Source organism: Protobothrops mucrosquamatus, unplaced genomic scaffold (assembly GCF_001527695.2).
Source record: "Protobothrops mucrosquamatus isolate PMUCROS unplaced genomic scaffold, P.Mucros_1.0 scaffold1017, whole genome shotgun sequence".
Classification (NCBI taxonomy): domain Eukaryota; kingdom Metazoa; phylum Chordata; class Lepidosauria; order Squamata; family Viperidae; genus Protobothrops; species Protobothrops mucrosquamatus.
The window spans coordinates 771,914-798,381 of NW_015387253.1; the positions used below are offsets into that span (position 1 = coordinate 771,914).

Below are 26,468 nucleotides of genomic sequence, written 5' to 3' on the forward strand. Positions count from 1 at the left end.
GGGGTTTTTCTTCGAGCGGAGCCACCCCCTCGCCGTAGGAAGAAGGGGAGGCCGGCTATCCCGCCTTCTTGAGGCCGATTCCCAGCGCGGCGGCGAGAGCCAGCAGCATCCCTGCCGTCCCTTGACAGCAGCATCTTCTTCCCTCCCTCCCTCCCTCCCTCCCTTCTCCGGGGCAAAAAGCAGCCGCCGGTTTATTTTTATTTATTTTATTTTTATTTTATTTTTTTTTCATCTTGGGAAAGCTCCTGTGCAGCCGTGCACCATTTCACTGTGGACACTATACCCTTGGGTAGAGATGGGCGATATGGGCGACCCACCGAAAAGTAAGAAAAAGCGACGCTTCTAAGCGCTTCGAGTCGGGTTATTAGCTGGTTCTGGGCGACCGCGAAGGCGAAGTAGGAGCAGCGAATAGTCCGAAGCGGGAAGACAGGGTGGCCCCCGGCGGCGCGTGTTGCGATCCGTTTCGCCTTGGGGCGTGGATGCTGGAGGGCTCCCCGGCGGGGCTCGCTTCTCCTTCAAGGGAAAAGGCGCCGCTTAAGAACTCGGAGATATAAACAAGGGAGCGTAGAAACCGGAGTGGGGCAGCGGGGGTGGGGGGGAGATGTCTCATTTTTACGTGCTGAAAATCTGTTCTGCTGAAGATCGGGGGGAACCATCTTTTCCCTCCAATACGAGAGGAATCTGGTGTCCTGCCTGGGGGAGGGGGGGGGGAAGGGGAGCGAAAGGGTCCCGTGCAGAGGCCCGTCCGAGTCTCGGCAATGACTTTGAGCAAGTTGCGACTGCTGCTACCAACCTTTCGGACGTCCAGGAGTGCCACCCCTAAACCCGAAGGATCCCATTTGCTCTCCAACAAATAAGATTTCTCTCCCTAACCACATTTGATTCGGAACGAAATCCCGGCTGCGGTCCGCCCCAGCTGGGGCAGCAGACAGTTCGCTTCCCGCGCCGGCTGAATCCAAATTCTGGCAAAAGGGGGAGAAATTGGGGGAGGGGGCGAGTGAAAACCACAAATCAAAGCCTTCAGGCTGGGTTGGGTGGCGCATTCTGCTCCCTAGATATGTAAAGCATGTTGCCCGTGCTTAATTTTTCTGACCCACTCCTCGCCCCCACCCCACTCCCACGACTCAAAATTACCCCAGAGCGGTGTTTTGTTTTTTTTGGATTTCTTGAAAAGCGTGGAAAATGAGCACGCTTGTCCGACCCTCCCCCTCTCTGAAAAATTTCCTTTAACTTTTGCGTTCTGCCTTCTCCCTCAGCCAGGGAAGCCTTTGATGGAGCCACACACACACCACCTCATCCCGACTGCTGTCCTAAAACGCCGCGCGCTCTCTTGCACCCGCTCCCTCCCCCTTCCTCCCCTTCTCTCTCTCTCTTTTTTTTTTTCCTCCTTTCTCCCCCCTCCCTTACCCGAAAATGCAACGCGACCTCAACCGCCGCAGCAAGTAGCGCGTTTCCCAAAGAGCAGCGAACCGGAGCTGAGGCGGCGGGGTTGACGGGGTCTAATAAAACGCGTTTATCTCAGTAGGAGCGCGAAGGCTTCGCCAATTATGTCTCTTCTCCTCCTTTGCCTTTCAGAAAAACGGCTGATTTCCTTGTGCGTCGGTTGCGGCAATCAAATCCACGACCAGTATATTCTGCGGGTTTCCCCGGATTTGGAATGGCACGCGGCGTGTTTGAAGTGCGCGGAATGCAACCAGTATTTGGACGAGACTTGTACGTGCTTTGTAAGGGATGGGAAAACCTACTGTAAGCGAGACTATATCAGGTATGGAGCCTCTCTTGCTTGCGTGGTCTCCCCTCCCCCTCCGCACCGGGCAGGGAGTTATGGCGACTAGTAGATCCGGGGGAAAAAAAACGAAGGGAGGACGTCAGCGCTGGTTCTCTTCCAACCGAACAGCCGAGATTCTTCTGGTTCTTACAGGCGAACCTGATTCTTAGGGCAGGATCTTTTCTCGAGCTCCATTTTACCCCTTCAGAAGCCTGTATTGAGAAAGGTACACACAGGCTCCTGAAACACACGCGCATACACAAAACACACACACACACACACACACACACACACACACACACACGAAGTTTAAGACATAAGCGTACCCCGTGGTTAGAAAGGGGGAGAAACATAGTAAACAGCTAGGGCCGAGGAAAATAAAGAGATGCAGACAAGAGATAATTACAGAGGGATGGGTTTTCCCCCCTTTTTTTATATTTCAGCTTTATTTTTTTTTATCCGTATGAGGTGGAGGCAAGTTGCATAAAAATATTTCCCCCTTCCTTTTAAAAAAAAAAAAAAGCTCTCCAGAAACAGGCCGGTTTGGAAGTAGGCGACTCCATTCTCCTGAGTAAACATCTTCAGGGTTTAGGGGGATCAGTCAGATCAGTTGAAGGCCGCCTCTTTCTGAATTCTTGTCTGTTGTGTGCATTTACTTCCTGGGTAACTGAGGAAGGACTCGAGGCCAGCTGCTTTGCCATAGTCAGGATTATTAACTTCTTGGCTTTAAACGTACGCAGGTGGGAAATAAATGTATTAATCCCACTTCACACCCTCAAAAGAAAAATTTAAAGATAAGCCTCCTAGATAGAAGAAGCCGAACAGAAGTGTCCTAGAACTGTGTACGTCTGGGCGCGATTATTGTTTTTAAAAAAATGTTCCACGGCCACTAAATTGGCTGGGAAGGAAATATATGAACCTTTTTCGAGGGCAATCAGAAGAGAGCTACTGACGCTCCGGTTCTCTGGCCTGAAAGCTTCATTGGAAAGAAGATCCAAAGCATCAAATAGCTTAAAAATCCGGGTTGGGGGGTGGGGTGCGTGTCTCCCGGCTCCTCTTTTTCGACTGTTCTGGTGGGGACTAGTTTGAGGCTTGTGTAATATTTAGAGGGGCAGCTGCAATTTGCTGTCATTCAGAGGGATCCAGCCCTCTTTCTTTAAATAAGCGTCCCTCCCCTGAACTCTTAGCTAATTAAGTGTATAATTGAAATGAGGTGGGAGGTAGTGGGGGTGGGAGGTTTCTCCTGCGCGGTAACGGGGGGGGGGGAGAGAGAGAAAGAGAGATTTTCTATTTTTCAGGGAAGTGCGTTAGGAAAAGAAAATAACCACCACTCCCCTTGATGTCCATATCTAGCAGGCCCCTTCATCTTTTAGAAAATAAACCAAGGAGGCGGTTGCGATTTATAAGGCTCCCCCATACAAACCAGTCCTAACTCGTCGGTTAAGGGAAAGGTAGAGGACAGCTATAAAATAGTAGCAACGATAATTAATAATAGCAATGGTATTTAAATAAAGTCCCGCTCTGCGAACGAAAAAGCAAATTGCTTCGAAGGGGGAGGGAGAGGAGGAGAGCAAAACCCACACAAAGACACTGTTTGCAGGACCCCCCTTGGGTAGGTCTACTCAGGAGCCAACCTTTTCAGTACCCTTTACTCTCAGGTAAGGCGTGTGGGTAGGATTACAGGCCTTAATCTTTTTAAATATTAACCCTTTGGGAGCTCCAGGACCGCCTCTCCTTTCTTATCTTATCTGCCTTGATGAATTGGACAGAGGAGATCAAATTGCCCCTCAGCTGTTAGCGAACAATCGCTACATTTAGATAATGGAAGCAGCTTCCTTCCTACTCTGAAAATCTGGGAGCTGATTTAAAAAAAAACAAAAAAAAAATATCCTGCTTTTCTGGCCACCGCTGACCTGACAGCTTAAACCGACAAATATTTGAGAAAGGAAAGAAGCCTTTATTTCTCATTTCATCGATATATATATATATTTTTTCGACGATCGAGGGGCGGGCGGGGGGGGGGGCGAGGAGACGCGAAGCTACTGTGTACCCTTCGTGGGTTTGATCTTCGCGGAGGGGGCAAAGGTTGGCGACTTGAGGCGGGCTTGCGCCGAGGACACAATCCAGACGGAGTGGGCGCTGCTTAAGGTTCCCTAACCAGGAATGGCAGGAGGAGCAGGAGGAGGTGGTGGTGGTGGTGCTTTAAACGACGCTCGGTCTTGACGTGGGCGTATTTTTTTTTTCGGGAGCTACTTTCCACTGGATCGGAACCTTCTCTCTCGGGTTCCTTTGGGATTCCCCTTCTCTCCCCCCCCCCCCCCCCCCCCAAAAAAAACCTCGGTTTACGACTTGGATCCCAATTCTGAAATGAGAAGACTTGAGGTCGCCGGCGAGAATTCCCCCAATATTCCCCCTCGGAAAGGCCGCTAGAGAACGAGCTCCAGATTCCACAGCTTCTCTGCCTGCCCCGGTTCCTGGAAGGCGGCTAACCCCCAGAGCTACGGGCGGCCTCTTTTTGGAAGGAGGTCTCTGCTTAATGCATTTTCAGAATCCAGGGCTTTCTGAACCGGGGGAAATTTTTTTAAAAAACAAAAAACCAGGGCTGTGCAACGGGAACAAATATTTTACTTAACAGGCACGGTTCCCAGCTATCCATTTGTCTGTCCCCCCTCGCCAACATTATAGCAGGTTGACTCGGAAGTAAATGCCACTGGCGCCTGCGGTAGGACTGCCCTAGTCCCTCTGCTTTAACACTGCTGCATTTAATTCGGCCTCTCTCTTTTGTAAACCTCGATTTGGAAGCAAATCCCGTATCTTTCCAGCTGACGCCAAACGTTATTTCGGAAGTGCTTGTTACTCAAATGTAAGTCAAGTTCAAGAGGCTAGATTGAAGCACATTTGCTTGAAAGGCTGATTCGTGGACCTGGAGGGTCTTGCCGGCTCCCAAGAAACGTTTTCCAACGGGGGCCTTTTACCCATCTTTGGTCTTTCCAGTAGTTCATTCCTGGCCCAGGGCCCAAAGAGAGTTCTACCCCTTCTTCCTTCACTAAGAAAAAAAACAGCCGGTAGTTTGGGCCTTTGTAATTATTATTATTATCCATTGATTTTCTCCCTCGGGTTTATTTTTAAGAAGAGAGGTTGCGCAGTGATAAGATAAGGGACGGCTGATACAGAGAGTCTAACCGCCTCCCTACAGAGAAATTGTACCCACTGGCGAGCAAGGGAGCGAAGCGAGAGGGTGAGAGAAGGCTGCCCATCCGCCCTTTCATGCTACCCGGTTGAGCGGTGCTCCAGAAGTTTCGGACACGTTCCTGCTCTTGAAGCGCTTCGGATCTATTTTGGAGGAAAGCTTGACAGATTCGGCGTCTGGTTTTCTCTTTCTTTCGAAAGGATAGCTTACATTCCCAGGTAGAGAAGAAGGCTGAGCTAAATCAAAACGAGCCGTTGCCCTTACAGATATTCGGGAGTGTAAAAATAAAAAAAAATCGCGGATTTACTAGCGGCCGCAACTCTCTCCTGGAAAGAAGCGAATTAGGTGGGCGTCCTTCAATTCGTGTTAAGGAAACCTCAGCCTTGACGAAAAGATAGGCCTCGCCACTCGCTTTTGCTAATCCAGAACCAGGAAGCCAGAGAGACTTTAAGTGCCCCAACCGGCCGCCGTCTACAAATTAATAAACGAATTTCGCGATTTTCGCGAGCAACAAACCAAACACGCTTGAAAAGTTCAACCCTAGCGCTTCTTGCTAACAAGCCACCTTCAGACCAGCCCTTTGAGGCTTACTTTCCAAAACAGAACCCCAACTACCGCGAATGGCTGCCTCCAAAATCCCATTTCTGGCCCATTCTCTAAGAGGAACGTTTCTCCTTTGGGATTCTAGAGCCCGTGAGATTTTGGAGCATGCAAAGACATATATATGGGTTCTGTGCATCCTTATAAAGAGAGGGTAAATTAGGAGCTCAGCGGAGCTTTGCTTTGAAGTGGCCCCGGCCTGAACCAGCGCGTTTCTGTGTTTTTAAAGGATGAAGTGGGTTTTTTTTTTAAAAAAAAATAGGACTTTACACTTAAACCTCCCTCGTTTTAATCGGTCCAGAGTTAACCGTAGGCGATTCCCTTCCTTGCCATTCTCTGCCCATTGGAGCCAGAGGCGCAGCTACACTTCAGAAGATTGATTTAGCACCTCCGCAAAAAAAAAAAAAAAAAAAAAAAAAATCTAAATTCTACCCGGGAATCTGTAAGGCAATTCTCCGCTGTTGGCGAAAGAGACACTCACAAAAATAAATTTAAAACCAGAATCTATTTTTAAAATAAAATAAAATAAAATAAAAATGCACCCCTCCCCCAAAGTCCCTTCCCTTCCCGCCGGGCAGGCAGCGCCTCGGCGGCGGCCTCGATTCTTTCTTCAAGCATCGAAAACGGCAGCTCCAAATCTGGATTGGGGTCCTCACCTGCCTCCCTCCATTTAAACGGGTGAGAGAGCCAGCTGGATTGGTTCCATAGAAAAAAAAAGGGTTGGCGCCTAAAAACGCGGGGTCTGGCGGATCGGGTCGAAAAAGGACTTGATTCGAACAGGGGTCTGAAATGAATTATTTTTTTCCCCTCTCTATTTCTCCTCCTCCTCCTCCTCCTCCTCGTTCCCTTCCCCTCCTCTTTTTCTCACCTGTCTCCCCGCCGGGGTCCGGACTCAGGTTATACGGCATCAAATGCGCCAAGTGCAACATTGGTTTCAGCAAGAACGACTTCGTGATGCGCGCCCGCTCCAAAGTCTACCATATTGAGTGCTTTCGCTGCGTGGCCTGCAGCCGCCAGCTTATTCCAGGGGACGAGTTCGCGCTGCGAGAGGACGGCCTCTTTTGCCGAGCGGACCACGACGTGGTGGAAAGAGCCAGTCTCGGCGCCGGGGACCCCCTCAGCCCCTTGCACCCCGCCCGGCCGCTCCAGATGGCAGGTACTCTTAGGCCTTTCTGGGAGGAGCTGGGTTGGTGTTGTGCTCCTTTGTACCCACTGTCTTGCCAGCTCCAGTCTAACCCTTAACTGCCCGGTTCTGTACAGTATTTAGCTTCTTGCAGAAAAGAGGAGTTTTCTGCAGGAGCTCCAAAGGATGGACCCCAAGGAAGGGTGGAATCCTGTGGTTGGGGCTGCAAAGCAGCAAGCAGCCTTGGGGCCCCTTAAAAACTAACGCATTTCGTTGGGTCATGAGCTTCCATTATCTATTATTCTTGATTTATCAAATGTGAAATTAAAAGTATGGAATTAGAGGTGGAAACAAACAAAAGTGAGACTCCCCCCCCCCTCCAAGAAGGGACAAGCTACAGGTCTGGTCTTGAAGAGCCAACTCCATTGCCCACTGAGCTTTAACTTCAGAACAAATAAATAAGATGAAGCTATTTGTAAGTAGTTATAATAATAGCAGAGGTATGTTAACGGACATGAAAAGGCGTACACTAAAGGGCATGCAAGTTTGCTTAGTTTGGGCTAGATATGTGCCTAAGAAAGATGCATTTGAAGAATGGTAGAGAGAAATAAGCCCTGCATGACTGTTGGACTTTTTTCCTTTCAAGTCAATGAGACGGACAACAGAGTTCTTGTTTTTTTTTAATTTTTATTTTTTGGTGCCTTCAAATTTCAATCAGTTATATATATATGGCTGCCCATCTCATAACAGAGACTTTGGGTGGAATTCAAAATTAAGCAAAAAGTAAGTGTGGACTTCTGGTGTAGTCTCTGCAGTTTTCTCAGCAAGATTTTTGGAATGTTACCCTGGCCTTCCTCTTAGGACACAGAGAGAGTGATTGGTCCAAGATCACCCACCTGGCTTTGTGCCTAAGGTGAGACTAGAACTTACAGTCTCCTGGCTTCTAGCCCAGCAGCTTAACCATTACACCAAATAGTTTTCTCCACATTAAATCCCCCTATATAGAGGAAAAAGGTTCTTTCCAAATCAGTTTCTTCCCTCTGTATCAAATCTCTTGGAAGCCAATGAAAATTAGTGGCAAAATCCAAAACCACAGTTAAACAAATACCATTGCTATATGCACATAACAAGCCTCAATCAAACGGATTGTCCTTAAATTAAAAGTCTGCTTTCCATGAAATACTGAACCACAAGCTTACCAAGTTCACCTTATTCCTGTCTAATACACTAAATTCATTAGACTGGACAACCATTGTCCAATAACCATACTCTATTTTTTAATCTGAACTTCCCAGAGGCCCTTCCCAAGGCCCAGTTGGCATGGAATTTGGTGTGAGGATTTTGGTGAAACCAGTAACACAATTCTAGTTGTATTTATGGAGAAAAGATAGGACAGGAAGGAACCTTGTGGTCTCTTCCAAAACTAACATGTTTATTGCTGCATGAGCTTTTGTAGATCACTTCCTCATGAACTTAACTTCAGTAGGGATTTATTCCCAGGAAGAGTAAATGTAGAATTGCCATCTAATTTGTCTTATCCCTAAGATTAGGCACTCTGCCTGACAAACCCAAACATTTGCAAATACATTTTGAACTATATTATATTTGCATTCACATTATTTTGCACAACTAAGGCCTGTTCAGGTTTGCTTAGAAAAGTTCCAATGATTTGAAAGAATTTTATTTTAACGTTTATTTTAAATGTTGACATGGTTTAGAAAGAAGTTTCAGAACAATCAGTGGCACTTGTGTTTTTGGGTAACAGGTGCAGATACCGGCACTGAAGTCAGGATCTGCACCTGCTGAAATTAATGCATAAATCCAGGTTATTCAGTATGTTTGCAAACCCTTTTCTGTGAAAGTAACAGTGTAATTCTACACTTGTTCACTCAAAAGTAAGTTTTACTAAATATCCATGGGATTTATTTCCACATGAATTAAATGGCAGCCTTAACTCCCCTGTATTCAGTAGACCTTCCTAATGAGAAAATGCAACTGGGATCACATCCCTCCAGTAAGTGTACTTAGGATCCAGAGATGAAACATTGTTTATATAAAGTTAACCTGTGAACCTGAAGGCATCCAGGAGAAGCCTTTTGAATTGGTATAGTTTGCTTGTCAGAGACAGAAGATTCAATCCATCTCCTGTTGAAGTCAATACAAAACTTTAGTTGGCTGATATGGATCAAAAGTCCGCTATAGTCCAAAGGTAAATAATGTGTTATCTTTGGTAGCTTATCAACTGATTATTAAGCTACTAGGCATATTTTAAATGGATAAACAGAAATACTCTGTGTGTGCTTTCTCTCTGTGTGTATCTTGTGCTGCCAGGTATATGGTGTAGGTTAATCAAATACTAATTGCAGATAAAAGTAGGGGAATCACAGAGTCCATTATTGGTCTTATTAAAGAAAATTATATTGGTCTCTATTGGAGTGCTGTACAATTTCCTTAGATGTCTATTCAAACATTAATTTCAGTGAGGTCAATAGGCCTTCCTAGAATGGCTGCCTAAAAAGAATTATATATTTTTTGAGCAAATCTATTTCAGCATCCCCCAATGGGAGGATAGGGAGAGATTGAGTGAATAGAGAGGGAATGTGCTCCCAGTGGGATGCTGCCAATATGTCAACCACCCACTGATCTCTTCCAAGGATGTTTCTTTTGAATGAAGCATTGGGATGGGGAAGGCTGCTACAAACAGGGAAACTCCTAATACAGGGAAAACTCTTCCAGCAGTAATTTACAACTGTCAACAACCTAATCTTTGGAATTGCTTTTCAGAAGACCCTGTTGTCTCTTTCCAAAGCTTTCTATGATTTGGGTAGGAATTTTAGCTGAAGGTTTTAGAGTCAGTTTAAGAATTGGCATTATTTTGCTTCACTTCTCTTCCTCCTGTGCCTGATTCCCACCCCCACTCAAATTTTGAGAAAAACTTTCCAGCCCCTTTGTTGTCACCCTTCTCTCCACTTCAGATTATTTATTTATAGAAGGCATTTTCCCCATCCGTCAGAGTAAATAAAACCTCTAAACCAACCTTTTCCCCAGTCTGTTGGCAATGGAGGGTGGCTATGCTGCATGGCAAAAAAAAAAAAAAAAAGCAGTCTACATCCAGAGGGCCCTAGATTTTTTGGGGGAGGGGAATTACCATAGTAGGTAAAAAAGGTGGTTCAAATTTTAAGGCCTGTTGTTTTCTTTTCACATGGCCATGACTAAGCCAGGACATGACAACAGTGTGATGTAATGTATTCTCAGGCAGGCTCCTTAAGTATGAAAATAGCAAGCAGCCCTAGCCCTTTATAGGCCTACTTGGAAGTAAGCCCACTGATTGTAGCACAATTTCCTTCCCAATAAATGTGCGTAAAAACCACAGAGTCAAGTAAGCTCCACATTTGGACTACTTTCTTTGTTTCTATACCAGACAGACTGCTTTGATGAATAGACAAATCTGAGAAAAGAGGTGGGTATTTGAAAGAAGAACCCTCACATAGACCAGATCTAAACCTATGATAGTTTATTTGACATCAAGTTGTTTACTGGTAGGTATGGTTGTTTTTAATCTCTTTGTAGTCTCTTTAAAGTTGGAAGCAAAAAATATTTCAAGAAAAAGTTGATTGTAAGAGGTATTTTATACCTTTCTATTTTATACCATTTTCTGCCAAGTGAAAAAAATATAAGACTAGAACTTTTCTTCCTCGCAGGATGCTTTACTGACTAGTTGACCAGAGAGAAGCTATTTCTGAGTAAATGGTTGCATAGGAATGCAACTTACTTTCCAATGAATAGGATTGTTATCTGCATTCAGTTAGAAATAAGAAACCAGGATGTTCATGAAGGGCATATACTACTGCAATCTTAAGAAGGATGTCAGTTGAAAATATTATCTTTTAAAATTTTAATTAACCCCTGCAGGGCTTTTGGTTTGACTGGTTGGGTTGGTGAAATAGCTTTTCATAAAGAACTGCTAAATGAACAGATTTTTCTTAAACCTTTCTTTCTAGCAAGGGACAAAGATTGACATTTTAAAAAAAATCTCACTTTCAATAGATATTTCTGTGTAATATCAAGGTGCATAACTGGGTGTGGAAGAGCCATCATAACAGTGAAAGGAGCATGGAATCTTATAACAAAGCAGCTGGATCATTGTCTTGATATTCCTCTGGTTGCATTCCACAGACTAATTCCTTGTTTACTGATTTTAACCCAATTACTGAAGGCTGCAAAACATACTGAACCACAACAGAATCAGTCTATCTGGCTTCACACAATGCACTGAAGCCTAATCTAGCAATCCACAATTAAACAAAGGGGGGTTGTGTGAACTCAGCCTTGGCCTGCATTGTACCTGGGAAGGACAAATGTTTTGAGTGTTAGGAGTAAGGCTTAAGGACCCCATTCAAGAGATAGATGTGATAGCAGTTTTCCCCTTCCTTGGGGTTTTTCAAATCCATCAGTCACAGATAATAAATGAAGCTTCCAGCAATTGCCTTTCAGATTCCCACAACTCTCTAAACACTTGGCAGAAATCCACATGTTTCTCCCTGCCCCCTCCATAGAAGATTTGGTGTGGGGTGATGGTGGTGGTGGCTGGGGCTGAGCTAATATGCCAGAATTTTACTTTGACGAGATGCCCACTAAATGGACTATGAGCTCACTAAGAAAAATGCATGTAATTGGGAAACATTCCTTCCCAAGAAGTTGACAACTCTGCTTGCAAAAATAGGGGTATCGGGCAGAAACTGGGTTTAAAAAATAAATCAATCAAAATGGTAGTTGTGTGTCTGTCATCTTGACTTTTTTGACCATACCTCTGCTTGTCAACACTCTAGGTACTAACTAGAGGCTTCCAGGCCAAGCAGGGTTGGTTCCAGTTGCCAACAGAACAGGTTATTTAGGCTTGAGAGGGAGCCTGGCTATTTTGTGAGCAGCCCAAGACACCGGGCAAAGGGAATTGTTTCGGAATGGCCAGCTGGATTCATTCTGAGAATGTGTGTGTGTGTATGGGGGGGGGGGCGTGTGTTGGTTAAGCAGGTAAAGCTTCAAACTAAGCTGTAGTTAGTTTAGTTAGTATAGTTTAGGACAGGGTTTCCCAACCCTGGCCACTTTAAGACGTGCGGACTTCAACTCCCAGAATTCCCCAGCCAGCCATGCTGGCTGGGGAATTCTGGGAGTTGAAGTCCGCACGTCTTAAAGTGGCCAGGGTTGGGAAAGTCTGGTTTAGGAGCTAAAGGTGAACGAGTCTTTAAAAGAGGAGCGAAGCCTGGTTTGGGGGGGGGGGATTTCCAGCTGATTACTGAAGACAGGCGCTTAGATTACCCCCGCAGGGCAGGATCCAGTCATTCCGCTGGACTGGGCAGAAGGTGTCCCCCAAACTGCAGGGTTGCTCCTTGTGCCTTTTGTCTTCTGGTCTTTCCCAGCCACTGACCAGGAGCCTCTCCTCTCCTTCCCTCCCTCCCTCCCTCCCTTACAGCAGAACCTATCTCCGCCAGGCAGCCGGCTCTCCGGCCTCACGTCCATAAGCAGCCGGAAAAGACCACTCGCGTCCGGACCGTCCTCAACGAAAAGCAGCTTCACACTTTGAGGACCTGCTATGCCGCCAATCCCCGGCCCGACGCCCTCATGAAGGAGCAGCTGGTGGAAATGACCGGGCTCAGCCCCAGAGTGATCCGGGTCTGGTTTCAAAATAAGCGTTGCAAGGACAAAAAACGGAGCATCATGATGAAGCAGCTGCAGCAGCAGCAGCCCAACGACAAGACGGTAAGCGGGCGCGGCGCCTTCTCCTCCCGGCCTCTAGGGGGCAGCCGTCTTTCAAGAGAGGCTTGCGTTTTCAGGCGGAGCTGAGGGTTGGGTTCAGGGTGTCGTGAGAACCATCCCTTGCGCAGTTCGCCGCCTGGAGTTTGTACCCAGCTCTCTTGAGTTAAATGGGTTGTGCATTCCGGTCGAAGAGGATGTGTTCCTGCAACACACTGAACCACAAATGACCTCCTCCAAATTTTAGCTTAGCCTGGTTAGGGTTTGCCAGGTGTCCACTATTTGAGCGGACAGTCCACTTTTTTCACATTATGTTCACTATTTTTTTTCACAAAATAGTGGACATTTTTTTTATTCAAAAGCTTTATGATAAAATGGTACGTAATCTAAAGCTGTACAGTCTACTTTTTTTACTACTTAAACCCCCCCTCCCCCGCTTGTCCGCTATTTTTTGGAAGCAGACCTGGCAACCCAAAGCCTGGTGGAGGAACCTGCCTGTGTGGTTAGCTGTAATGTGGGTAGTTACAGTTCATTGAGTTGTGATAAGCAATTGGTTACTGTAAGGTCGATGTAACCGAAATATCTATGTAGGTGAACACAGCCATAAACTAAGCTCACCTATCTTCTGTTCAGTTACAAGAGGGCTTGTTCGGTTTTGACTTAGTCTATAGTTTGGCATTGGCTTTAGGTGTAACCTGTTGTATGTGTGGCTTCAACCATGACTAAACCATGGCCTAGGGCAGTGTTTCTCAGCCTTGACAACTCTTCAGATGCATGGACTTCAACTCTCAGAATTCTCCAGCCAGTCAAGTGCACACAATTTAAGAGTTGTCAAGATTTGAGAAATACTGCCTTAGGATGATTTGTAAATAAGGTCTTAGTTTCCCTCCTCACCCCTTTTTATTTTTGCTTGAAAGCCCCTTGAGATTTAGGGGCGGATGTTGTGAGCGTGTGTGCGTGATGTTGCTCCAATGGGTGTTTTGTTTTGATGGAAACATTCTGAGTGCCAATTAATTATGCTCTCAATCCAGTTAAATGGGGGGGGGGCAGTGGGGAGAGGAAGGGAGAGAGGGAGGGAGAGAAAAGAAAATTTCTTTCCTTGAAGGCAGACCTGTGCCTTTTATAATAGCTCCAGGAGCGAGGAGGCTGGTTGAATCCATAGGAAGAGGGCCTTTTTCCCAGGAAAAAGAAGAGTAATTTTGAGAATGGGGCTTGTTTTGATGATAGGAGAACTGGATTTATCTCTGTTTTAGGCTCATTATTAGAGCTGCCCTGATTTGCACTGGGCAGAGCAGAATGCAACAAAACAAGTTAGAAAAGAGATTGAGATAACTAAAGAAGAGGTGTAATTCTATCAATATCCAGTGCTAGCCATCAAGTGAGTAAGTTATAGTTGAAACCAAAGAGGTTTACAACATATTCCTAGAAATAATATTAATTTGGAGAGAAAATAATGTCAGTGATTATCAGTATCAGTGTATGTTACTCTCTCCAGGTAGAGGTACCTTTGTGAAGAGTTTTTACTCATTCCCAGGATATAAAATGACATATTGTCTTCTAACCCTTGTATATTTTCCTACTTTTCCCATTGCTTTTTTTTTTTTTTTAGAAAGAATTGATTCAGGAAACCTTAATTTGGGAACATTAGATCTGTAATTAGGTCCATTTCATTCAGTGGAACTAAATCTTACTAAATGTTCACGCTGAAGTAGATTCCAGTAAATTTGAGGGGATCCTTGTTAGAACCAGGTGAAGCCAAAATAAAGCCCAAAATTGTAATCCTGAATCACATTGGCACAGGGAAGACCCCTTGTTGAGTAGGGTGGTATTTATTAAAGGAAAAAGTCATGGACCTGAGCTTGTTTAAGTCAGTAGTTGTAGTATTTAAGTGAATATTGTGAAAGACTATTTTTAAATCAAATGAGAAAAGTAGACTACTTTCCCCACTCCCACTTCCATCTTCCCTTTTACACGTTCTTGAAGAAACCCTAATTGTTGCTTACCTTAGTACTCAAATGTGGGAAGCAGTATTTAATTTGTTTTAAAGGCTGAAAGCCCTGGTTAAATGGAACTTCAAGAGTGCTGTTTCACCACTGCAGAATGTCATAATCCTACAATTTAAAGGAATATAAATTGCTCTGAATTTGGAAGCTATTTTGGATACAAGTCCTTTAAAATACCTACAGGATTTTGGTCTCCCCACCCAAACAGAAACAACACATAAAAAGAAGCCTTGAATTCTGACAAAGCAGAGAGGATGACTTTTCACTGGCATGGCCTTGACTTAAATTAAATAAATGAAATAAAGGGAGCCAGTTTGGTCTAATGGTTAAAGCACCAGGCTAGAAAGGAAGAAATCAAGTTGAATTCAAGTTTTGCTTTAGCCATGAAAGCCAGTTAGGGACCTTGGGCCAGTTACTCTCTCTCAGCCCAACTCACCTCACTGGAGGAAGATTTGTTGGTTATTATGTTTGCTGCCTTGAATTATTAATAATTATTAATAAATAATAATGGTAAATTAATTGAAATAAAATTAATAAGTATTAATAAAGGTAGTATATAAATAAAAAAACAAAAATCAAAGATAAATGAGCAGCCCAATGTGCTGACTTAGTGTTGCAACATAAGGTATCAAACACTGCTTAAGTCCAGACTGGTATGGACTGCTTTGCAGTGGTGCAATTGGCAGTTCCTAGATTTAGAATTTAATGACTGGGGCTGCAGACGCCACTGGAATTGTACTGCCTCCTTAGACTCTCCTGTTTCCAGACATAATCTGGCAGTTTTGATGACCTTCTGGTGGCTTCTTTTGAATGAAGAATTCTGCCCCTAACTCAAGACCTGTTGTGATCCATCTATATCCAACTGTTTCTTCACACAGCCAGGGAAGGAACAAAAATGTCAGTTTGGTCAAATGAGTTATTTATCTAAAAAAAATAATAAATAAAAACGTCAGTCTCTTTCCCTCTCAGGGTGGCCTTAAGAAGAATGCCATTTATTTGTATGTTCTTAAAATGCTTAGGAATGAAGACTACTGTAAGCTAAAGCTATCCTGTGGGCTTAATCCAGAATCAACGTGTGTGGGGGAGAGAGAGAATCATGGTGATTCCAAGCACGTTCAGACTTAAATTTCATAATCAATCTTTACTTTAAGAACAAGGGTGACCAACCTTGGCAACTTTAAGACTTGTGGATTTCAACTCTCCTGGCTGGCTGGGGAATTTTGGGAGTTGAAGTCCATAAGTCTTAAAGTTGCCAAGGTTGGACACCCCTAGTTCTAGAGTAAACCTTGAAGCCCTTTCCTACTGTTTTGCACTTTCTCTCCCTCTCCAATCCCCAAGCAGATAAGAAAGCTTTGCACTTGTCTTATTTGCCTTTTACTCCCACTTTATTTATAGATCCAGTTTATCATTCACGTCACAAGTTGAGATCTTACACATATGCTGGGGAGTAGCAGTAGCTGAATAAGAGTTCCTGCATGATTCCGAAATTTTTAATGTTTACAGCTTTGTTTTGTTTTTACTTTATATATGAATGTAACCAAGCGCTAATATGCCTTGACAACACACATCCAGATGATCATAAGATGGGAGCGAAGAGTTAGAGAACCTCTGCTTCTGTTTCCATATGAATGTTTGGAGGCCAGAACTGGTAGCTCCAATGTAACTCCCACTAATGAAACCAAGTTTCCTAGTGAAGAAGAGTATTAAGACACATTTACTCAAAAGGAAGTCTCAAATAAGTGAACAAGTCAATACTGTGGTATAGCTACTGTATGCTTCCTTCTGATTAAATTACTAAGTAGAGACAGCAAAAGAAATTGGAGAGGGATGGAAAGAGGGTGTCAAAGAAAATAGGAGTATGTGTGGGTAAGAAGTAGTGTGTGTGTTTGAGTAGTAGAGATGGAGGATTCACCATTGCTCAGCCTTGGTCTCCTCCCTCCCTCCCTTTGCCCTCCCCCCACCAAACTCAAAGAAAAAAATGGAAGCTGAAAGGAAAACAACAAACAAGGATCTTCAGAATCTGGAGACGCCCGTTCTGTTCCCGCTGAGTCTTACTGCCCATTCAAGGCATGGTGGTTGTAACCTTCTTTACTAATAATTTCCTCAAAAGTAAGCCTCACTAAGGATACTGGGACTTACTCTCAGGTAAAAGTGAATCCTAGAATGTGATTTCAACAGCTCTCATTTCTGGGTTCAAAATCAGGAGGAATCTTTTAGTTCCTTTTCTAGTGAGTTTTATTAAATGGTATATGCTTTTGTGATTATGCCTTTAATAAAATCACTTAGTTGGAAAAGCTGCTACCAGTCTCCTGATTTTTTTTGCTGTCATTTGACTATCATGGCTCTCTCATTATAATGCCTAAGTGTATTATTATTATTTTTTAATGAAAGGATCCTGTTCCAGTAATGTATGCTTTAAATTGGGAACTGGTTTAGATTCTCTGAAAATATAGACAAGGATTTCTCTCTACCTTTCTGGAACTGGAACAACCATCTTAAACTCAGCGGTGACATTTTTTCCTCCAATAGACTCATTTGTCCTACAGATCTCTGAGAACAATAGCTTTGTCTGGATTGGTTGAGAGATGGGGATGCCACATGTTTGGAGAACACTGGGAATATATAGAATGGCAACATAGATTTCAGAGCTAGAGAGGCACCCTTCTGTTACTAAATGCAACTGAAAATTTATGTGAAATGGGAGTTTTGCTGATGTGCAAGCCTCTTTGGTGTTGTTTCAGGCTAGAAACCGGTCTGTCTCTAAATAGTGTACTACTATCATTAAGGGGATAAAATATGAAGCCCTCTGGTTGCTATGGAAGTCAGAGGAACTTAGAGGATTGGTGGAGGATGTGCATTAAAGCCAAGCACAGCTGATAGCTTTTTTGATGTACCAGGCATCTATGGTCTCTTTAGTACGGCTGCTCATTGCCTGTGCTGCCTTGTTTGCAGAACATCCAGGGGATGACGGGCACTCCCATGGTGGCAGCCAGTCCAGAGAGACACGACGGTGGCTTGCAAGCAAACCCAGTGGAGGTGCAGAGTTACCAGCCGCCCTGGAAAGTCCTCAGCGATTTCGCCTTGCAGAGTGACATAGATCAACCAGCTTTTCAGCAACTTGTAAGTGTCAATTCCCTGCAGTCATGAATGGCCCACTGTGTATACAAAAAACGAGTCCTGGTGCTCATTCCTTTGAAACACTTTGGTATCCTTGTTTAACCCTCTCCCACCCTCCTGGCTGCCACATCTTCAAGGCCTGGATACCAATTCCCCTGTGATTCCCCTTTTCTATAGCAAAAAACAGGCACTTTACTACCTTCATCTCCATATTCTACTTTTACTAACCTGACTGGATTCATTCCTGCTGCTGCTAGGCATCCTGAGAGATGGAATCCAATCCACATGGAAGGGTACCCAGGTGGGGAAGATTGCTCAGTGTGAAGGGCATGGAGACATACACAGAGTAGGATGCATCCAGTTAGGAGTGTCTTATTTGCCACTTGACACTATATCACGCCAAACATGCCAAAGCAAAGAAGACTAGAAGTCTAGGATATGGTTGTGCTATTGAAAGAATAGACTTTGTGTTTTGTTACTGTTGGTTACTGACACTTGGGTCATGGCCATTGCCTGTTTTTTTTTTAATTAATTGAGACAGAAGGCAGTTTCTATAAATTTTGAAAATATTCTTGCAAATGAATTTTCAGAAATGATAGATAGCAGACAACATCACAGAAGAAACTTTTTCCCTTCACTTTCTTCCATGCATGCACTGCCCCTCCAACACTGCAAGAAGCTGGTCTCTCTTAAGATAAAGCCTGTTACAATTCTAACAAAATATGCTCCTTGTTTCCTTCCCAAATTAGAATGTATTTATGTTCATAAGTGATAGGCTCTTTGGGTGGCTTGAAGGAAAGCCTAATCTCCCTAGATGAAGATTTGATCAATTATCTAATTGATCAATATGGCTGAGCAGCTAAAAGGCATTTGGCAATAGCTGTTGTTATTCTGAAAAATAGCCGCAGTTTTTCTAACATTAAAACTACTTCATAAGACTTAGGGATCATCCTGGATGTGATTAGAATATTTTTACTTTATTAATGTCTTTTGTATTTAAGAAACCTAGCTTCGTGCTGCCTTATAGCCTTTTCTCATCTTATAATTTAATAAATTGTTATTTATCAACATAATGCTTTTCATGTACAACGTCCCATTAAAAACAGCAAAAGCCACCCTCCCACTCAAACCCCATTTTTACCAATCTTTTCAGTCTGGTGCTTCTGTATGAATATAAGATATATTTCCAGAAGTCAGCTCCATTATAAATTGAAAATCCTGGAAATTCCATTCTATACTGTACATCGAAAGGGCCCGAGGGTGGGGTGGGAGGATGGACGGGCCAAGTATGTTCAGCACAGGTGATACAGGAATACCTCTCCCATCCCCCACAGGTCTTTATGACCAAGAATTGAACCTGCATTTCCTATAACCAACTCCAACAAAGTACGCCTGGTAGACGCTCCAACCTGTCAATGTTTTTTTGCCTGAGATCTTAAACTGCTTAAGATTGTGGGCATTTGTATGGACATTGCGGAATTGTTGCCAAGTTATTTTTGAACACACCAAGTGAGTACACTGATGAAATACAATGTTAATAATGGAATTTAGGTTGATACAGTCTAGGCTGTGTGTGTAGTGTATAGAACAAATCTTAAATATAAATATAAATTGTGAGATTATATGTATATGTATATGTATATGTATATGTATATGTATATGTATATGTATATGTATATGTATATGTATATGTATATGTATGGTAGCAGTGTTATTTTTTTTTTAAAAAAATATTCCCACAGGTGTTCATTGCTATATTTTTTATACAACTTAATCCCTTTTATTTATCCCAAATAGTCATATGGATTACTTTCTATACATTGTCATATTAGCCCATGTAACATTTTGTTCAAATGCACAGTTTTTTCAATTGTATATATCTTTCTTTTATGTACCAGTATGGTGCAATTGTATATATTCCTATTCAGAAGTAAGTCCTGTTTTCTTCAACGGGACTTATGCCCAGATAGGTTTTGTAGGATTGCATTTTTAAATGATATATTTCTTACTTTCTATTGCCACTAGATCCATTTCTTTCTTTAAAAACATATTTACATTTGGTACATGTATTTGGTAACATGTAATATTAATGGACCAGTTTTGACTAAAAACCCAACAGGAATTTATCAGTGTGTTCTATTCTTGGCTCCCTTTCTTATGCTTAATCATTTGATAGCTCATATGGGACCATATTGTCTGCAATACTTACGTTTAAGTGATTTAAGGACAGAAATTTAGTCATAATTCAGTTTCTCACTTAGGTGTGTTAAAATCAGATCTTAAACATAAGAAGATATGTTTTAGATAAAGGTTTTTAAATGACTGAAATTCATAATAGGAATGGTAGAACATCTGAGAATGGGTTGGTGTAGTATTACCAAATTCAAAGAAAACATCAACATTTTTGTTCTAGAAATAGACCTGCAAGCTTCTTTTAATGATATAGCAAATGGTTTGTTTCAAGAATAATAAAAATACTTTTATTAAGAATTATTGCAACATAATTTATACTGCAACCCTGCCAAATCTTGATGTGAAAAGACCTATTTAACTTTGACAAACTGACTTCCAAAGAAATGCACTGAGAGAAATCTGAATGTACTTTTTAAAAAATGGAAATTGTAAAGGGCACCTCTACAAATGAAAAAGTATAAAATACATTCCAAAAAGGCCCATACTAGTTACCTACCATCTGGAATAGACGTCCTACTGACTTCCTACCTTCCTCCCTTTACTGGGAGGAAAGTTTTAGTTTTTCTATTTTATTTCCAAGACTGTACTTAGATGGGATTTTATTGACATTTCAATGCTTCTTTTAAAGATACAAGAAACTGATAGAATTTTATGGGAGGAAATGGGACTCAAAACACAGTGGAGGATTTCATGGTGAAGTACAATGTGAAAAAATATATCAGTATGACAAAAATAGGGGAAAAGTCTTGAGTGGGAGAAAAATCCATATAGAATGATTCATAATGAGAATCCGGCTCAGGAACGTTGTGTTTTTATGTAATTTGTTGAAAGTGGATTTAACTAGGTGGTTTTCAAACTTGGCAAGTTTAAGATGTGTGGACTTCAACTCCCAGAATTCACATCCAGCATGCTGGCTAGGGAATTCTGAGAGTTGCGATCTACACATCTTAAAGTTGTTCAGGTTGAGAAACACTGTTCTAACCTTTTGGTCTTGCCGATATTGAGCCCAAGGAAGAGACATTTTGGCATTCATATTGATGTTGTACTAGGCAAAAGCAGCTTCTTGATGCAACAATATAACTAAGTGTGATTCCAGAATCCCTTGTGATGCCACAGAAGTTTCTGTGATATGTTTTTCAGGAAATTAATCTTTTGGAGTTTGCCACCTAAGTGATGGTTTCTAATTTGAATGGTTCATGATGGAATTCACTCACAGTAGCTCCAGTTACAATGAGAAAACAAGGCCTTGGCATCTCTGGCTACATAGTCTACGAGGACTTTTGATTTGATCCAGTACAGTTCTTTCTTTCTTTTTTTAGGCACTGATGTGATAAGGGGGAATAGGGTTTTAGACCACATGGTGCAATTATATCCCATTCTGAATTCCGATGACTTGCCTAATTTTGGTTTGTAGCAAAGGAAGGCATCCCTCACATTTTCTATTTCAGACATAGCTTTTTCATGTGTTCAAATTTTCTTTCAGTCTAACTGGGTTTATACATATGCATAAAAATCTCAATTGAAAAGTCCATCTCAACTGCAATTAATACTGCACTGGCATCTGATTTTCAGTTTTTCATCGTTACTTTTCCCCTTTCAAAAAAGACTCCTGATTTTCTATTTCATATCTAGGACCTTTAGAATTTCTATCTGTGATGCTTTAGGGTTTACTCTAATGTTATGTACAGTAGATAGTGGTGCTCTGTTCTAAATGTCCACATCTTGCTACAACTTCCTTGGCAATCCAGGTTTTCAGATCAGGAAAATCTTTGCGGGATGAGTTTCTTCATAATATTTTCATTTGGGATTTAATTGATGTTTGGGAAGCCAGGGAAGCTGCAGACAATCAGAGAAAAATTTGTCAAATGAAAGACAAGGCATTCACACATGACATTAGATTCTTCTGTCATCTCATAACTAAACAAAATGTTAAATTTAGCACTCCACCGATCAGAATTGTACTAATATTTTTGTGTCCCTTTGGGAGAAGAAGGGAGCAACAATTCTTTTTCGTCAAATTGAAGAAGACAATAATTTCTAACACAGCATTGTTATAAAAAAAAAACAACCTCCTCCTTATCTTTATGTTCCAGGGAGTCTATGGTGGATCTAGGTCAGTGATCTATGCAGAATTAAATGCCATTATGTTCAGCAGAACTTATGCTGTGTAAGATTGTAATACACCACAACCCACCTGAAATAATGTACAATTCTCTATAAATTACTAACAATAAGTGGCACGGGTGCTAGAGGCAGCACTCAGAGCCCTCTCTGTGGGCACGCGCGCTGTTGCCCCAGTCCTAGGCCTTCAGCTGGGTTTTATAAAACCTTTTCACTTTAGGCCTCCGCCACCGTGTACAAAAAAAAAAAAAAGGTTCAATCAGTCAATTTCAACTTCTCACGGGGAAAAAAAAGATCTTGCAAAGTTGGAATTGATTGATTGAACTTTTTAGTCCCACCCAGTCTGCCGTTACCACCGCAGCCACGCCCACCCAATGGGCCATGCCCACCAAATTGGCCACACCCACCCAATGGGCTATACCCACCCGCCACTCGACGATGCATAAGTGGGTTTTGGGTTGCAGTTTGGGCACTCGGTCTCTAAAAGGTTCGCCATCACTGTTCTAGGAGAAGGGTTAGTACACTTCTGGATGATAATTTTTTTTCTCGCAGCTAGTATTTGAGGTGTCTTGTGCATACTATATTTCCCTTGTGCATACTATACTTCCCTTTAGGAAGTGGTGCAGGGACTTGTGTAAACACCCTTGCCTTTCATTGTGCAATAATCTCTCCAATGTAATGCAGCTCCCCTGGTTGGTTAAACATCAGTTAAATATTCAAGAAGATTAAATTGGGCTTTTCCCAGATGAGAAGTAGAAGTGAAGAGGGTAGCAGGAAGAAACCAGAATAAGAAAGAGTTCTATAACAAAGACAAAATAGGAGCAGTTTGCTTGCAAGCATAATGTTGCTCAAAACACCACCAATTTAAATTTTAGAGTAGCTTGAAATGAGATAGAAAATAAGACTGCAAAATGTAAAGCTCTTTTTCAGCAGAAGAAAATTTTCAGGAAATTATAGCATAGCATTACTCTGAATGTTGCTTTCAGTAATCTTAGCATTAATTTTGTCTTTTAAAATACTGCCTTATTCCATATTTGTTGACCTGCAGATATCTAAACATAACATGTAAACTGATATATATGCAGCAGTTGTATACACAGTACTTGCCTATTTGAAATATATGAGAGAAAAGATGTGTTCCTAGTCTAATTGCTACTGCCATATATTGAACACCACCCATTGTTTTGCACTTGATTGCAAATATAGAACATCTATAAAAGGTTTTTTATTCATTTCATGTGCTGTAATTTTGGGGGGAGATGAGAGGAAATAACTGACTGGCCTCTAGGAGAATTGCATTAATTTAAGAACTGATTCCAAAACTCATTTAAAGTAAACTATTCAATAATATCCATTTAATGGTGTTTATTTCCCACTTGAATTGAAGCCTTAGGATGTAGTGCAACTTGTTAACTTATCAATCGATGGTATTTGTAGGGTGTGTACAATTTGAGAAGGTCTCATGGTCTATAGATTGCCAGCCCAGCTATTGTATTTTGGTGGTACAGTAATAAAAATAGACATATGCAGAACTGCCTTATATGGTATGTATAGATAGATAGAAAATGAGAAAGAGAGAAATTTTAAATAGGCAGCTTTAAAATTGTGAGTAATGGTTTGGCAGTAGGTTATTTTTTTATTATTATGTTTGTAATTTAGTCCTTAGTGGAAAAACTCCCACTAAAGGTAGAATAATTTCACTATTGGCTAGAATTTTAATTTATTATATTGGGATCCCATCATACATCTGGGAGCTCAAAGTGGCACACACGAGAAGACGTGTCTCCTTTTTGATCCTAAAAGAACAGACCTGGGAAATAGGTTAGGCCAGGGGTAGGCCAAGAATGAGCAGCAGCTCCAGAAGGACACAATGAGTTCCATGGGGGTCTGTCTTCCTCATGCAAACACAACACCTTTGTCGTCACCCTTGTCATGGTGCTTGTCATTTTCCTATTCTCTGCCAAACTCATGGAAAATGTTAGATGGTAAAGTGACTTAAAGGTTGGTAAACATGGATGACCTGTGGTTTAGATATCCAAATCTCTCCTGGGTCTGGTAGAATTAAAACATAAGTGTGGATTAAAATTATTTGATATGTATAATTTCAATTGCCCATTAGCATATATGGATATTTATTAGAGGAGCACTGCTTTGCCAGTGGCTTTGTTGAGAATTTTTTCACAGAGCCGGATATGTGATGAATTCCATCGTTAGTGTTATTCCACATTTGTCTGCTTTGTGGGATCTTGGCAGAAGACTTATTTTAAAGCATGCTACTTGCAGATTTGTAAAAGAGCGGGACCCAGCCTGAGACCAATGACCATAGCATAAATCTGCAGAATTGATCCAAAATACATGGTGCCTGAGGGTGAGCCCATACTTTTCCCTGTCATATTCAAGTTCTTTGTGCACCCTAGGCAGAAAACCTCTTCCTGGGTCTGTCAGTAATAGTCTCCAAGCATTTTCTGTCATTCTCTGATGCTTCCAAATTAGCTGCCTATGGAAGCCCTCTTTGTCTCCATCCCCTGAATTGCTCTAATATAGAAACGTTCAAAGTTTTCTCCATCTGCTTCATCTGGAACCATATCTTCAGGTGAATAGTTCCCCCCCTTCTACTGGTATCAGTATATTGTCAGTGCAATACAAACCAGCATTGTTTAATCAGAATTCTGTTTCACTACATTTAACAAGGCTGACTCAAAGTAACAATTCACAGGGCTGTAGCCTGTCTTTAGAGTAGGGGTCCCAAAGCTCTTCAGTTCATGAACCCTTTCCCAAAGTTTCAAATTCTTCATTGGGCTCCAACATTTATTATATAAAAATTATATAATGCGTTTAATAAATTTAATACTTTTAAATTAATTAAATTTAATAGTACTATGAATAACATAAACAACTGCCTCTTGGCTAGTCCCATCAACCCTTGGGTGTCAGTATTGACCATTTTGGAGAATTCTGTTTTGGAGTCATATTCTTTTCATCACTTGCTGCTGCTGCTGTTGCTGCTGAGAGCAATACTAAAACTGACCTGTTGATTAATATCTCTGACTGCTCAATATTCAGTGGAGTCCAAAGTTATTTGGAAACTATTACATATCAAATTCAGTGGTTTTTACTATATGGGAATTGCTTAATATTTACATTTCCATTTCTCTTTATTCTAGCTGTAATTGCTGATTTTACCTTATGTTCTCAGTGACCCAATTTTCCATTTGGAATACGTTCACAAACCCACTGGCATAGTTCATGATTAACTCAGGCTAACTTTGTGGAATGGAAAGCAATAAATAAGTAAATAAATTAATTAAATAAATAAATAAAAGTTAATTTATGTAAATAAGTACATAAATAAATAAAATGACTTTAGTTCAGAGATCCCTTATTTTCCTATTCTTACACTGTGATTTTGGTTGGGGAGAAAAACGTAGTAGCTCATGTAAAAAGAAGCTGAACACAAAACAAAAGAGATTTGCATGGGATGAGAAGGTTTGCATTTAAAATGATTTTTGGGGGGTAATATTTATGTAATGTGGATGTCTCTAAGTAGGAATTTGTCCTGAAGAAACACAACCAATGATGTTTTGAAAGCCAGAGAAACAAAGACGTTGGATTTGATCTAAGCTTTCTTGCACTTATCATAGATCCATGACATCCTTGGAAGCTAGTAATAACTGAAGTCCCATTAATCTCCAGTACAACTAAATCTGGATCAAACCCCTTTCCTTTTCTTCATTGTAAACTTTCTTTCTTTCTCTCTCTCTTTAAACATGTTTGGCAGGTTAATTTTTCAGAAGGAGGCCCAGGTTCCAATTCCACCGGAAGTGAGGTAGCATCTATGTCCTCCCAACTCCCGGATACACCTAACAGCATGGTAGCCAGTCCAATTGAGGCATGAGGAACTTCCTTGCGCTGTTGTGGGCCTTGAAACCTTTCGCCCCCTGCTGGAGAGAGTGGGAAAGCTGTCAAGTTTGGGGACTCAAGACAAAAATGTAGAAAAGGAAGGAAGGAAAAAAAAATATTTAAGACAACTTTATTCATGAACCTAAAGCAAAGAAAACTCCGTGAACTGTCTGGGGAGTCTTGTTCAGTTTTTTGTTTGTTTGTTTGTTTGTTTTGCAATGATAAGGTAGCAACACTGTGAAGACAATCATGGGATCTAATAATACTCCAAGAACAAATGAAAATGCTGTTAACATGATGATGATGATGATGATGATGACGACGACGAGGACGACGAGACGAGGATGACAGTACATCCATGCAAAAGAATCATAGGCGGATCAAGGAAAATCAGAAAAAGATGTTTGAGAAACAGAGACGATTTGTACCCACAAGATCTCCTATTTTTGCCCCAAATGGCATATTTCGGTGACTGCACATCCTGGAGGAATAAATAAATAAGTAAATAAATAAATGGAAAGAAAAGAAATGAAAAAAGGAAAGAAAGAAAGAAAGAAAGAAAGAAAGAAAGAAAGAAAGAAAGAAAGAAAAACTGTCCTTACAGAACGGTGCTCTTTCTATACTGGCTTTCCATTTGCCAAATTAAATTAATGTTTAAAAAGAAATCAGAAGGAGCCCTGGTAGGTTGCATTTTCCCAGATC

At 41.8% G+C, this 26,468-nt stretch overlaps 1 protein-coding gene across 2 annotated transcripts; it reads left to right on the plus strand.

Moving 5' to 3' along the window:
- The first annotated feature begins 295 nt into the window (after positions 1-295).
- ISL1 (ISL LIM homeobox 1) lies at positions 296-25,761 on the plus strand. Of its 2 annotated transcripts, none has more exons than XM_015819911.1 (6): positions 296-323; positions 1,576-1,765; positions 6,455-6,714; positions 12,152-12,438; positions 17,388-17,555; positions 25,645-25,761. In XM_015819911.1, the coding sequence occupies exons 1-6, from the start codon at positions 296-298 to the stop codon at positions 25,759-25,761; spliced, it is 1,050 nt and encodes a 349-aa protein (XP_015675397.1). The 2 variants fall into 2 exon arrangements, with proteins under 2 accessions (XP_015675397.1, XP_015675398.1); XM_015819912.1 differs by having other exon boundaries at positions 12,155-12,438.
- The last annotated feature ends 707 nt before the right edge of the window (positions 25,762-26,468 follow it).